This window comes from Xenopus tropicalis, chromosome 3 (assembly GCF_000004195.4).
Source record: "Xenopus tropicalis strain Nigerian chromosome 3, UCB_Xtro_10.0, whole genome shotgun sequence".
Classification (NCBI taxonomy): domain Eukaryota; kingdom Metazoa; phylum Chordata; class Amphibia; order Anura; family Pipidae; genus Xenopus; species Xenopus tropicalis.
The window spans coordinates 14,069,778-14,083,822 of NC_030679.2; the positions used below are offsets into that span (position 1 = coordinate 14,069,778).

The 14,045-nt window shown below is 42.6% G+C and overlaps 1 protein-coding gene across 1 annotated transcript in view; it reads right to left on the minus strand.

Annotated features, from left to right (window-relative positions):
- The window catches only part of cyfip2 (cytoplasmic FMR1 interacting protein 2), a 62,510-nt gene that overhangs the window by 2,569 nt on the left and 45,896 nt on the right, over nt 1-14,045 (minus strand). The window contains 6 exon segments of the mRNA NM_001110053.1: nt 132-370; nt 1,067-1,161; nt 1,253-1,325; nt 2,218-2,348; nt 3,551-3,641; nt 7,036-7,179. Coding sequence (NP_001103523.1) covers nt 132-370; nt 1,067-1,161; nt 1,253-1,325; nt 2,218-2,348; nt 3,551-3,641; nt 7,036-7,179 — 773 coding nt within the window.

Genomic DNA, 14,045 nt, shown 5'->3' on the forward strand with positions numbered 1-14,045 from the left:
CTTCTCCAAATGTCACCATTATAGACTGGCTGCTAGGGATTACAGCCCTGGTGCAAATTTTGCCAGTATTGATAAATGACCCCCAGATTATTTCCCACTGCCATAATCGCCTATGCTATAGCGATACTCACTCTGCTGTGAACTCATTTGTCCCTACAGGGATACAGTAGACGAACTGCATGGCACTCCATAGGCGGTGCAACTCGACACATTCATCCACGTGCATCACTCCGTTGGTAGGGGGCGGGCCGCGCCAGATGGGGTCCTGCAAATAGCTACGAATTCGTGTCAGGATGACTTCGAACATAGAGAGGCCACAGCACAGGCGTTCCTTGGTGAGAAGATCTCCTTCCCGCGCAATGGCGATTTGCTGTGTGAAAACATGTTGATGCACGAGAATCACAAATGCTCTTTTTTTAGCCAAAATCTATCGCCGCTGTGTCAGACATATTCCATTGAAGTATAGAACAGGCTACATGGTCACTTTTGGGCAAATTCCCTGCCCCATTTGGTCCTTAGAGAATACACCTCAAGACTTGGCCTTGAAGGGGAGTGCTATTCTGAGACAATTTGCAACTGGTCTTCATTTTCTATTATTTGCAGGTCTGAATTAATTAGCGTTTTGTGCAGCAGTTTGGAATTTTAGCAGCTATCTGGTTGCTGTGGTCCAATTTAACCTAGCAACTGGGCAGTGCTTTGAAAGAAGGGATGTGAAAAGGGATATGAATAGAGGAGGCCCTAAATAGAAAGATAAGTGATAAAAAGTAAGAATAACAATAATATTGTAGCCTCACAGAGAAAGAGTTTTTCTGGCTGCTGGAGTCAGTGACTAAAATTTGTAACCTGGAAAAAGTCAGAAGAGAAATGCAAATAATTCAAAAACAATAAAAAATGAAAACCAGTTGAAAAGTTGCTAAAAATATGTCATTCTATAACATAATAAAAGTTAACCTGAAGGTGAAATACCTTGGCAACACTTTTTGCCATTTGCAGCTGAGCATTATTCAACATTTTCTGATGCCTTACATATGGTCCATAGAGCAAATATGGTATTGCAGTTTCCTACCTGAGGTGTCCCCAGCCGCTCAATCAATGGGACAAGATGGAGAGGGGCATATTTAGCTTCCAGGCGTTTCATCCTCACCTCCAGGCGTTCCCCCTCTAAAGCATAAAGAAGAATGTTGCTATGGGCTATAGGATATATAACAAGTTAGGGGGACACATGGAAAACTGTGCTATCCTCGTTACTTACCTTTAATATAGACACGTGGTAAAATATTCTGGAAGGGGGCTGCATGGAGAAGGTCGCACACTTCCTCTTGAGACTGCAGATTATCATGAAGCAGACGGAAAGAGAGAATATCAGTAGGCTAAATGCATTTGTTTGCACTAACTAGGGCTGCATCACAAGGTATAATAGTGAGTAGTGCTGTGCGACTGGCGGTCCGCAGCCCCCCACCATGTGCCCCCCACCTGTCTGGCTGCTGTGGTCTTTGTGTAAGCTTTAAATGGTATCAGTACTGAGATTAAGTGGCCCCCTGCATTGTTCACAACTTAGATTCAGCCTGTAAACCCCCATATTTTCACACCTTTTAGTCCATACATTGTTCACAACTCAGAATCAACATGGGTCGATTCTAACTGCCGATATTGGTCCCTTAGACTGTTTTGGCAGCTAATCGGCCCATGTAAGGGCACAAACGACGGGCCTGCCCGACCAATCCCAGAACCAAACGACCGAATTAACCTGGATTCGCCCGATATCGCCCACCTGTAGGTGGGGGATATCGGGAGAAGATCTGCACACTTGGCGATGTCGACAAGCGTGCGGATCTGAAGGTGTATGGGCACCTTTACTGCACACATTATTCACCTGTTCACACTTCAGACAGACTGTAGGAGCAGTGCCAGCATTGTGTCACTATATGAAACTGTTATAGCAGGTTAAGGTGTTTCTGGTTACAATTTGAGTGGAGCTGTATGTGCAGCTTTGTGGTGAACTGTCTTAGACCCCTCAGTTGTTTTCCTTCATTCAGCTGAATAGGCTACAGCACAGCCACAGCCTCACAGCACCGCAAGCAAGTGGTACGACTGCAAGAGTCAAATAGTAATCCTGACTGCAGTAGGCACACCCCAGTATTTAAGCCCAATACTAATCCCTGTGTCTGAAATCTAAAACAGATTATTACAGTGAATGGAAATCCAGTGGTTTCTTACCAGTGCCTGTTCTATGAGCAGACAGAAGAGAATGGCATTGCCCACCTCTCGTAGACTCTGGAATACATCTGTCTTTAGCTCTGCATACTCTATAATGTCCTTCAGCTGGTGGTGAAAGAACTCAAGGATCCCTGAGCAATCAAAAGAGACTGAATAAGAGATTTGGAAGGCAGTTTCCATTCAGATAAGGCAGGAGGTACGGGAGTACTGGGTTAAAATATTCTACATGTGCAATAAGTCATATAAATGCCCTTTAGCTATTATTTTGCCTTGGTATCATCAATGCCAATCAACGGGTAATTTGGGTAGGCTCGGGTGGGTAAACTTTGGGGATAGGGTGCAGGTCTGCAGGTTTGGGCCTTGGGTTTTCGTGGGTGGGCCTGTCCAACTAGACCTGGGCAGGGTCTGATGGAACTGCAGGTGCTTCAGTTTTTGCCTCCTGATGAAAGTCCCAGTGGGGACTGAAACGTTGAGGCTTGCTATGTTTATTTTGCTCTTTTTTTCTCAATAAATATCATTTTATATACATTTGTATGAAACTCTGTGCTGGTATTACTCCTGCAAAATATATATATATATATATATATATATATATATATATATCGAAAATAATCATCTGTGGCCAGCACACCCTTCAATGTTTCATCAAAAAATTTTTTATTGTAGATATATTGTTAAAACCAACGTTTCGGTCCTTATTAGGACCTTTCTCAAGGATGAAAAACAATAGTGTATAGTAATATATATATATACATACAGGTATGGGATCCCTTATCCGGAAACCCGTTATCCAGAAAGTTCCAATTTACAGAAAGGCCATCTCCCATAGACTCCATTATAAGCAAATAGTTCTAATTTTAAAAAAATATTTCCTTTTTATCAGTAATAATGAAACAGTACCTTGTACTTGATCCCAACTAAGATATAATTACCCCTTATTGGGGCAGAACAGCCCTATTGGGTTTATTTAATGGTTAAATGATTCCCTTTTCTCTGTAATAATAAAACAGTACCTGTACTTGATCCCAACTAAGATATAATTACCCCTTATTGGAGGCAGAACAAGCCTATTGGGTTTATTCAATATTTAAATGATTTTTAGCAGATTTAAGTTATGGAGATCCAAATTATGGAAAGATCCCTTATACGGAAAGCCCCAGGTCCCGAGCATTCTGGATAACAGGTCCCATACCTGTATATAATTTAGTTAAAGCATTTTAGGAAGTCATTTGTCTATATATCTATCATCTGTCTATATATCATATGCTTTATTATCTCTGACAGTTACAAAGTTTATATTAGTTTGATATAAACACAGCATCATGCAACCTACCAGGAGAGCCGTATTCGTGCCTTGGCAGTCGGCAGATTTTTGGCATAACCTCAATTAGCGTCTTTACATACTGCAGTATAGTCCCCTGGAGCTGAAAGTGTGAGAGGCATAAAAGGCTGTCACCAGGCCAAATTCTAATAGTGTAACTTACATTTGTAAATGAACCAAAACTCCAACCATTATGCAATTTACCAACCTCAAACACTTAAGTAACACTTTGTTTGCCTTCTAATGATTAGAGTGTAATAGCAGCAAGGCTACATTGTATAGTAATCTCCCTGTGTTAGATAATAGCTAGTCAGCTGACGCAGGCAAGTTTCCATTAGGGCTCTGGCACACGGGGGAGATTAGTCGCCCGCGATAAAACTCCCTGTTTGCGGGCGACTAATCTCCCCCGTGTGCCAGAGCCCTTAACACTTGTAATTAAGTCTGAGCTACTTGCTTTGGAGAGTATAAGTGGAGTGAAACAAGGGAGGTGCTGTTGTGGGTCAGATACCAAAAGTGAATATTTATTATACTTCATTTTTTATTATTTGCAGTTTTTAAATTGTTTAGGTTTTTGTTCAGCAGTTATCCAGTTTGGAATTTCGACAGCAATCTCGTGGCTAGGGCCTAATTTAACCTAGCAATCAGGCAGCGGCTTAAAAAAAGAGACATGAATAGTTACATAGTTACATAGGGTTGAAAAAAGACCATTGTCCATCAAGTTCAACCCATCCGAGTAAACCCAGCACACAACCTATACTAACCAATCTATACACTCACATACATAAACTATATATACAACCAGTAATACTAACTGTAGATATTAGTATCACAATAGCCTTGGATATTCTGATTGTTCAAAAACTCATCCAGGCCCCTCTTATAGGCACTAACAGAATCTGCCATTACCACATCACTAGGAAGGGCATTCCCCAACCTCACTGCCCTCACCGTGAGGAACCCCCTACGCTGCTTCAAATGGAAGCTCCGTTCCTCTAATCTATAGGGGTGACCTCTGGTGCGCTGATTGTTTTTATGGGAAAAAAGAACCCCCCCATCTGCCTATAATCCCCTCTAATGTACTTGTACAGAGTAATCATGTCCCCTCGCAAGCGCCTCTTTTCCAGAGAAAACAACCCCAACCTCGACAGTCTAACCTCATAGTTTAAATCTTCCATCCCCTTTACCAGTTTAGCTGCAGTCTCTGCACTCTCTCCAGCTCATTAATATCCTTCTTAAGGACTGGAGCCCAAAACTGCACTGCATACTCAAGGTGAGGCCTTACCAGGGGCCTATAAAGAGGCAAAAATATGTTCTTATCCCTTGAGTCAATGCCCTTTTTATACAAGACAGCACTTTATTTGCTTTAGTAGCCACAGAATGACACTGCCTGGCATTAGACAACTTGTTATCAACAAAAACCCCTAGATCCTTCTCCATTAAGGAAACCCCCAACACACTACCATTCAGTAGATAGTTCGCATTTATATTATTTCTACCAAAGTGCATAACTTTGCACTTATCAACATTGAACCTCATTTTCCAGTTTGCTGCCCAGTTATCTAATTTTGTCAAATCGCTCTGCAAAGCGGCACATCCTGCATGGAACTTATAGTTTTGCACAATTTAGTGTCGTCAGCAAAAATAGAAACATTACTCTCTATGCCCACCTCCAGGTCATTAATAAACAAGTTAAAAAGTTAAAAAGCAAAGGCCCAAGGACTGACCCCTGCGGTACTCCACTAACCACACTGGCCCAATTAGAAAATGTTCCATTTACCACCACTCTTTGTACTCTATCCTTCAGCCAGTTCTCTATCCAATTAAAAATATTATGTTCTAGGCCAGTGCTGTCCAACTGGCGGCCCGCGGGCCGCATGCGGCCCGCGACCCCCCTCTGTGTGGCCCCCCCACCTGTCTGGCTGCTTTGATGGCTTACTCTTGTGTAAGCTTTAAATGGTATCAGTACTGAGATTAACTGCCCCCCTGCATGGTTCTCACCTCAGATTCAGGCTGTAATCAGGCTGTATTGTTTAAATATGTAATTCCCTGTGTTGTTCACACCTTTTAATCTATGCATTGTTTACCCCCTGCAGTGTTCACACCTCAGGCTCAGGCTGTAATCACCCCCATTGTTCCCCTGTTCACACCTCAGGAGCAGTAGAAACCCACAAATAATCCCTGCACACTACAAAAAGAACATATACTGAGGTGGTACTGCAATTAAAAAGTTTTTTAATATATAGTTATTGTGCAGACTGTAGGAGCAGTGCCAGCATTGTGTCACTGTAGGCTGCCTGTGTGTGCCATACACACAGGCATCATAGGGCAAGCAGAGTATGGCACACACAGGCAGGGTAGGGCAGGCAGAGTATGGCACACACAGGCAGGGTAGGGAAGGCAGAGTATGGCACACACATGCAGGGTAGGGAAAGCAGAGTATGGCACACACAGGCAGGGTAGGGAAGGCAAAGTATGGCACACACAGGCAGGGTAGGGAAGGCAGAGTATGGCACACACAGGCAGGGTAGGGCAGGCAGAGTATGGCAGGTTTTTGCTGTACTACAACCATTAATATGGGTATGGTCATGTGATAACATGGGTGTGGTTTCAAGTGGGTGCGGTTTAAAAAAGGGGAGTGGTCAAAACTGGCTTCCATTATCGGCCCTCCACCACGTAGGTCGGAAAAATTCCGGCCCTCGGTACAACAGAAGTTGGACAGCACTGTTCTAGGCCAATATTCCTCAATTTGATCATTAACCTTCTGTGAGGTACTGTATCAAACGCTTTAGAAAAATCTAAGTAGATGACATCAACTGCCATTCCAGCATCAAGGTTCCTGCTCACCTCCTCATAAAAGGCAACTAAATTAGTCTGGCAAGATCTGTTACGCATAAAACCATGCTGGCACAAACTAATAGTATTGTGAACTGCAATGTATTCAAGTACCCTATCCCTTATTACCCCTTCCAGAAGCTTTCCTACTACTGATGTCAGACTAACAGGCCTATAGTTTTCAGGCTGAGAACGAGATCCCTTTTTAAATAATGGCACCACATTAGCAATTCGCCAGTCTCTCGGCACCATGCCAAACCTCAACGAATCCTGATATATGAAAAGGAGTGGGCCTGAATAGAAAAATAAGTAATACAATATAACAATAACGTTGTAGCCTCACAGAGCAAAGGTTTTTGGCTGCTTTGAAAGCTGGAAAGAGTCAGAAGAGGAAGGCAAATCATTAGAAAATTATAAAAAATGAAGCCCAATTGCATAGTTGTTAAATTTAGACATGCTTAAAGTTAACCTGAAAGTGAATATCCCCTTTAAACCAATGGCCCTAGCTTAAACAATATAAGGAGTAATTAACTCTGCCCCACCCATAATTCCTTAAGTGGTTGTTCCTTTTAGGTTAATTGTAGCCCAGTGCATCTTAAACAGCCCCACTGGCTCTTCCCTCAGATCAATGCACCCGTCCCCTCCATTTTCCCTCTTCTTCTTACCAGGCTTTTGACAATTTTCAGCAGCTCCTCCATGACGACTGCAATACCCTGATACCCCAGTAGGCGGCAGATGGTCTTAAAATGGGGTGGTCCAACGAAGTTCCGGTATGAACTGTATATGTGACTGTAGGCAATGTTGAGAGGCTTTGGGTAAAGAGAAAATAAAAAGGTATAGTGGAAGGAACACTGCGATACATATAAACTGAGCCTGCCCAGTTTGGTAGATAGGACTTACAGCTCTTTTACATCAAAGGCAAACTACTTTTTTAATGTTTCTAAGTTACAATTTAAAGCTTTGGCACAAAAAACCTTTCAGGCAATGTTTAGCCACAGTTGCCTAAATAAATAGGGTTTCATTTGGAATACTGTTGATGCTCACCCTTAAGCTGGCCATACACACACCAATATTAACGTATGATATTCGGTGCGTGTATCGTGGATTGACAAGGCGACCGATATCGCAAAAGCCTTGGGTAAAGATCGGACCATTAACCCTTTAAGTGCCAAGGGACGTAGATTCTACGTCCCAGGTACCAAGGGACCAAAGTGCCATGGGACGTAGAATCTACGTCCAATGGCACTGTGGGGTTTACAAGCGCTGCGCTCGCTTTTAAAGCAGCGCAGCGCTTGTAAAGCCGTCACAACCCCCTAGGCAACGAGCGAACAAGGACATACTCACCGATCCGGTCGCCCAGCCGCACCGATCGTCGCTCCAGCCAATGACAGCAGTGGACACGCATTGATGACGTGTCCACTGCTGTCCCTTTAAAAGTCGCCGCCTACTGTCGGCTCCCTCACTCCTGCTGCGCACGTTGGACCGGATGGAGCTCCCCTGCTGCCTTCCTGCTGGATTTATCGCCCCTGATCGCCTCTGATCGCCTGCCTGCCTTGGGTAAGCTGAACTACAACTCTCTACCACTGTTTATTTTGCTTATTTCTATCTCAACTGTCTAAAAATTTTTTTTTTTTTTTTTTTCAATTTTTTCTTCTATCTTTGTTATTATTACACTTTTGTACACATACACACTTATTTACAACTTTCCCAAGCACACACAGACACTTACACACACACTTACACTTACACTTTTTTTTTTTTTTTTTTTTTTTTTTTCTTTCTTTCTTTTCTTTTCTTTCTGTCTTTGCTTTCTTTGGCAGTCTTTTTTTTTTACTAAAACTTTATTTCTGATCTTGCTCTATAATTATCTGATTTATTTGGTTGCATTTTAGTGTTTTTTTGGCATTTTCATAATTGATTTCTGTTTTTGAATTATTCTATTGCACTGTAACTTTTTTATTGCTATTGGGTGCTGAATTTGCAGTGACGTTGGTGGATCCAGGGCTCTGACCACCGATTTCATTGCAATTATTGTTCTTCTGTTGGTTTAGGTGGTTTTATTGGATTTTACTGATTTTATGGTGTTTTATCTTTGCATTGTTCTTTGTGTGTTTAGTGCCCCTAAAAGGTTGCTTTTGCAGTGACATTGGTGGATCCAGGGCTCTGACCACCGATTTCATTGCAACTATTGTTCTTTGATTGCTTTTAGTGGTTTTATTCCATTTTAACTTCATTTGATTTCAGTTGTTCTAGAAAGGTCCAGAGGTGCTAAGATTGTTCTGGTAGTTTCTATTGCCAAGGGTTAGGCTGATGCCACACATGGCGTAGGGCTGATTTTTTCAGCAAGTGGAAAAACGCTTGCCGAAAATTCAGCCCTACGCTTGCTACTTGTGCCTGCACCCGAATGAATGGGATACGCTCGGGTGCAGGCACATGTAGCCGATATACGCATGAAAACGCGAGACTTTGCATTCTCACGCGTTTTCATGCGTATATCGGCTACATGTGCCTGCACCCGAGCGTATTCCATTCATTCGGGTGCAGGCAAAAAAAAAGGGGTGCATAGAGTGCAGCCCCAATATTATGCATTTTCAGGTTTGGTGGCCATGTACTTATGCGCAACCAGACATAGGTATCGTTTTATTCAGGGGAACTTGCAGATTGATGGTTAGTAAGTTTTTGGTAGTTGCCATGGAGATTTTGGGGAGAAATCTAGGTTTTTTATCTGGTTTTTCCTTGATTTCTGACCAAAGCGCTGACTTCTGCAAGGGACTGGGGCCACAATTTTTCATGTAGAAAGAGGAGAGTGGCGTCTCTGAATAGCTGAAGGTGTGCACTTTTCAGAAATATATAGTTTGCGGGGGTTATTTCACAGGTATGGGGGTGTTTAGACTAAATAACTGCAGATAGAGCACAGCCCCCCCTTATGCATTGCCCCGGTTTGGGGGCATTTGGTGGCCACGTCTTTATGTGTACCCATACATATGGGGTATCGTTTTATTCAGGGGAACTTGCAGATTGAGGTTTAGTAAGTTTTTGGTAGTTGCCATGGAGATTTTGGGGAGAAATCTAGGTTTGTATCTGGTTTTTCCTTGATTTCTGACCAAAATCTAGGGTTGTATCTGGTTTTTCCTTGATTTCTGACCAAAGCGCTGACTTCTGCAAGGGACTGCGGCCACAATTTTCCATGTAGAAAGAGGAGAGTGGCGTCTCTGAATAGCTGAAGGTGTGCACTTTTCAGAAATATATAGTTTGCGGGGGTTATTTCACAGGTATGGGGGTGTTTAGACTAAATAACTGCAGGTAGAGCACATAGAGCACAGCCCCCCCTTATGCATTGCCCCTGTTTGGGGGCATTTGGTGGCCACGTCTTTATGTGTACCCATACATATGGGGTATCGTTTTATTCAGGGGAACTTGCAGATTGAGGTTTAGTAAGTTTTTGGTAGTTGCCATGGAGATTTTGGGGAGAAATCTAGGTTTTTATCTGGTTTTTCCTTGATTTCTGACCAAAATCTAGGGTTGTATCTGTTTTTTCCTTGATTTCTGACCAAAGCGCTGACTTCTGCAAGGGACTGCGGCCACAATTTTCCATGTAGAAAGAGAAGAGTGGTGTCTCTGAATAGCTGAAGGTGTGCACTTTTCGGAAATATATAGATTGTGGGGGTTATCTCACAGGTAGGGGTGGTTAACACTGAAAAACTGCAGGTAGTGCACATAGAGCGCAGCCCCCAAAATTTCAACTGAAATTGCCCTTATGCATTGCCCCTGTTTTGGGGCATTTGGTGGCCACGTCTTTACGTGCACCCATACATATGGGGTATCGTTTTATTCAGGGGAACTTGCAAATTGAGGTTTAGTAAGTTTTTGGTAGTTGCCATGGAGATTTTGGGGAGAAATCTAGGTTTTTTTATCTGGTTTTTCCTTGATTTCTGACCAAAGCGCTGACTTCTGCAAGGGACTGCGGCCACAATTTTTCATGTAGAAAGAGGAGAGTGGCGTCTCTGAATAGCTGAAGGTGTGCACTTTTCAGAAATATATAGTTTGCGGGGGTTATTTCACAGGTATGGGGGTGTTTAGACTAAATAACTGCAGGTAGAGCACATAGAGCACAGCCCCCCCTTATGCATTGCCCCGGTTTGGGGGCATTTGGTGGCCACGTCTTTATGTGTACCCATACATATGGGGTATCGTTTTATTCAGGGGAACTTGCAGATTGAGGTTTAGTAAGTTTTTGGTAGTTGCCATGGAGATTTTGGGGAGAAATCTAGGTTTGTATCTGGTTTTTCCTTGATTTCTGACCAAAGCGCTGACTTCTGCAAGGCACTGCGGCCACAATTTTCCATGTAGAAAGAGGAGAGTGGCGTCTCTGAATAGCTGAAGGTGTGCACTTTTCAGAAATATATAGTTTGCGGGGGTTATTTCACAGGTATGGGGGTGTTTAGACTAAATAACTGCAGGTAGAGCACATAGAGCACAGCCCCCCCTTATGCATTGCCCCTGTTTGGGGGCATTTGGTGGCCACGTCTTTATGTGTACCCATACATATGGGGTATCGTTTTATTCAGGGGAACTTGCAGATTGAGGTTTAGTAAGTTTTTGGTAGTTGCCATGGAGATTTTGGGGAGAAATCTAGGTTTTTATCTGGTTTTTCCTTGATTTCTGACCAAAATCTAGGGTTGTATCTGGTTTTTCCTTGATTTCTGACCAAAGCGCTGCCTTCTGCAAGGCACTGCGGCCACAATTTTCCATGTAGAAAGAGGAGAGTGGCGTCTCTGAATAGCTGAAGGTGTGCACTTTTCAGAAATATATAGTTTGTGGGGGTTATTTCACAGGTATGGGGGTGTTTAGACTAAATAACTGCAGATAGAGCACAGCCCCCCCTTATGCATTGCCCCTGTTTGGGGGCATTTGGTGGCCACGTCTTTATGTGCACCCATACATATGGGGTATCGTTTTATTCAGGGGAACTTGCAGATTGATGGTTAGTAAGTTTTTGGTAGTTGCCATGGAGATTTTGGGGAGAAATCTAGGTTTGTATCTAGTTTTTCCTTGATTTCTGACCAAAGCGCTAACTTCTGCAAGGGACTGCGGCCACAATTTTCCATGTAGAAAGAGAAGAGTGGTGTCTCTGAATAGCTGAAGGTGTGCACTTTTCGGAAATATATAGATTGTGGGGGTTATCTCACAGGTAGGGGGGGTTAACACTGAAAAACTGCAGGTAGTGCACATAGAGCGCAGCCCCCAAAATTTCAACTGAAATTGCCCTTATGCATTGCCCCTGTTTTGGGGCATTTGGTGGCCACGTCTTTATGTGCACCCATACATATGGGGTATCGTTTTATTCAGGGGAACTTGCAGATTGATGTTTAGTAAGTTTTTGGTAGTTGCCATGGAGATTTTGGGGAGAAATCTAGGTTTTTATCTGGTTTTTCCTTGATTTCTGACCAAAGCGCTGACTTCTGCAAGGGACTGCGGCCACAATTGTCCATGTAGAAAGAGAAGAGTGGTGTCTCTGAATAGCTGAAGGTGTGCACTTTTCGTAAATATATTGATTGTGGGGGTTATCTCACAGGTAGGGGGGGTTAACACTGAAAAACTGCAGGTAGTGCACATAGAGCGCAGCCCCCAAAATTTCAACTGAAATTGCCCTTATGCATTGCCCCTGTTTTGGGGCATTTGGTGGCCACGTCTTTATGTGCACCCATACATATGGGGTATCGTTTTATTCAGGGGAACTTGCAGATTGAGGTTTAGTAAGTTTTTGGTAGTTGCCATGGAGATTTTGGGGAGAAATCCTAGGTTTTTATCTGGTTTTTCCTTGATTTCTGACCAAAATCTAGGGTTGTATCTGGTTTTTCCTTGATTTCTGACCAAAGAGCTGACTTCTGCAAGGGACTGCGGCCACAATTTTCCATGTAGAAAGAGAAGAATAGTGTCTCTGAATAGCTGAAGGTGTGCACTTTTCGTAAATATATAGATTGTGGGGGTTATCTCACAGGTAGGGGGGGTTATCACTGAAAAACTGCAGGTAGTGCACCTAGAGCGCAGCCTCCAAAATTTCAACTGAAATTGCCCTTATGCATTGCCCCTGTTTTGGGGCATTTGGTGGCCACGTCTTTATGTGCACCCATACATATGGGGTATCGTTTTATTCAGGGGAACTTGCAGATTGATGGTTAGTAAGTTTTTGGTAGTTGCCATGGAGATTTTGGGGAGAAATCTAGGTTTGTATCTAGTTTTTCCTTGATTTCTGACCAAAGCGCTAACTTCTGCAAGGGACTGCGGCCACAATTTTCCATGTAGAAAGAGAAGAGTGGTGTCTCTGAATAGCTGAAGGTGTGCACTTTTCGGAAATATATAGATTGTGGGGGTTATCTCACAGGTAGGGGGGGTTATCAATGAAAAACTGCAGGTAGTGCACATAGAGCGCAGCCCCCAAAATTTCAACAGAAATTGCCCTTATGCATTGCCCCTGTTTTGGGGCATTTGGTGGCCACGTCTTTATGTGCACCCATACATATGGGGTATCGTTTTATTCAGGGGAACTTGCAGATCGATGTTTAGTAAGTTTTTGGTAGTTGCCATGGAGATTTTGGGGAGAAATCTAGGTTTTTTATCTGGTTTTTCCTTGATTTCTGACAAAAGCGCTGACTTCTGCAAGGGACTGCGGCCACAATTTTCCATGTAGAAAGAGAAGAATAGTGTCTCTGAATAGCTGAAGGTGTGCACTTTTCATAAATATATAGTTTGTGGGGGTTATTTCACAGGTAGGGGGGGTTAACACTGAAAAACTGCAGGAAGTGCACATAGAGCGCAGCCCCCACATTTTTAGCTGTAATTGCCCTTGTGCATTGCCCCTGCTTTGGAGTGTTTGGTGCCCATGTCTTTATGTGCACCCATACATATGGGGCATCATTTTATTCAGGAGAAGTTTGTCTTTCAAATATGCCTTTGTTAGAAAATTTTTATGAGATTTTTTTTTGTCAAATCCACATTTGATCATGCGTCCAAGTTTACGTTTTAGAAAAAAAAAAAAATGTCATAAAAAGTTCCAAATTTCACAATGCACTGACAAAAGGTATTTGGCTTTTGAGTGAAAACTACATTGCACCTAGAAACCTGAAGGTCTGTAGTTTCTAAAGATACCAAACATGAGGGGATATTTTAGATTTACATATAAGTTATGCTGCATTAACTGTTACAAGCGCTTTTCTGCTTTGTTCTGGTGTGATATTGTACTAAGTATTGCTTTAGTTTGGGGGTTACTTCTGGACAGGAACTGTGGGGTACCACCACATATTTGGTATCGTTGGAATTGGGAGTATCAGGGCTTTTACAAACAATAAAAAAAAGTGAGTAAAATTAACTTTTCTATGGAAAAAAACCTCAAAATATACAGAAATTTTTCATAATTTTATTTTTTTTTTACATATTTCACCCAAAATACACATCATATCTCCAGAAAAGTTATAAAATTTGGTATGTATGTCGAAGCCCAATTAGTGACGAAAAAAACGATATATAATTTCCCTAGTTTCGTGGAGGTTTTCCTACCAAAAAACATTGTTTAAGTGAATGAGTACAAAATGCTTAAAAAACGTCTGGCACTGGGGGGAACCGAAATGACGAATTCGGCTGGCACTTAAAGGGTTAAAGGCGCCCGAGCAAAGGC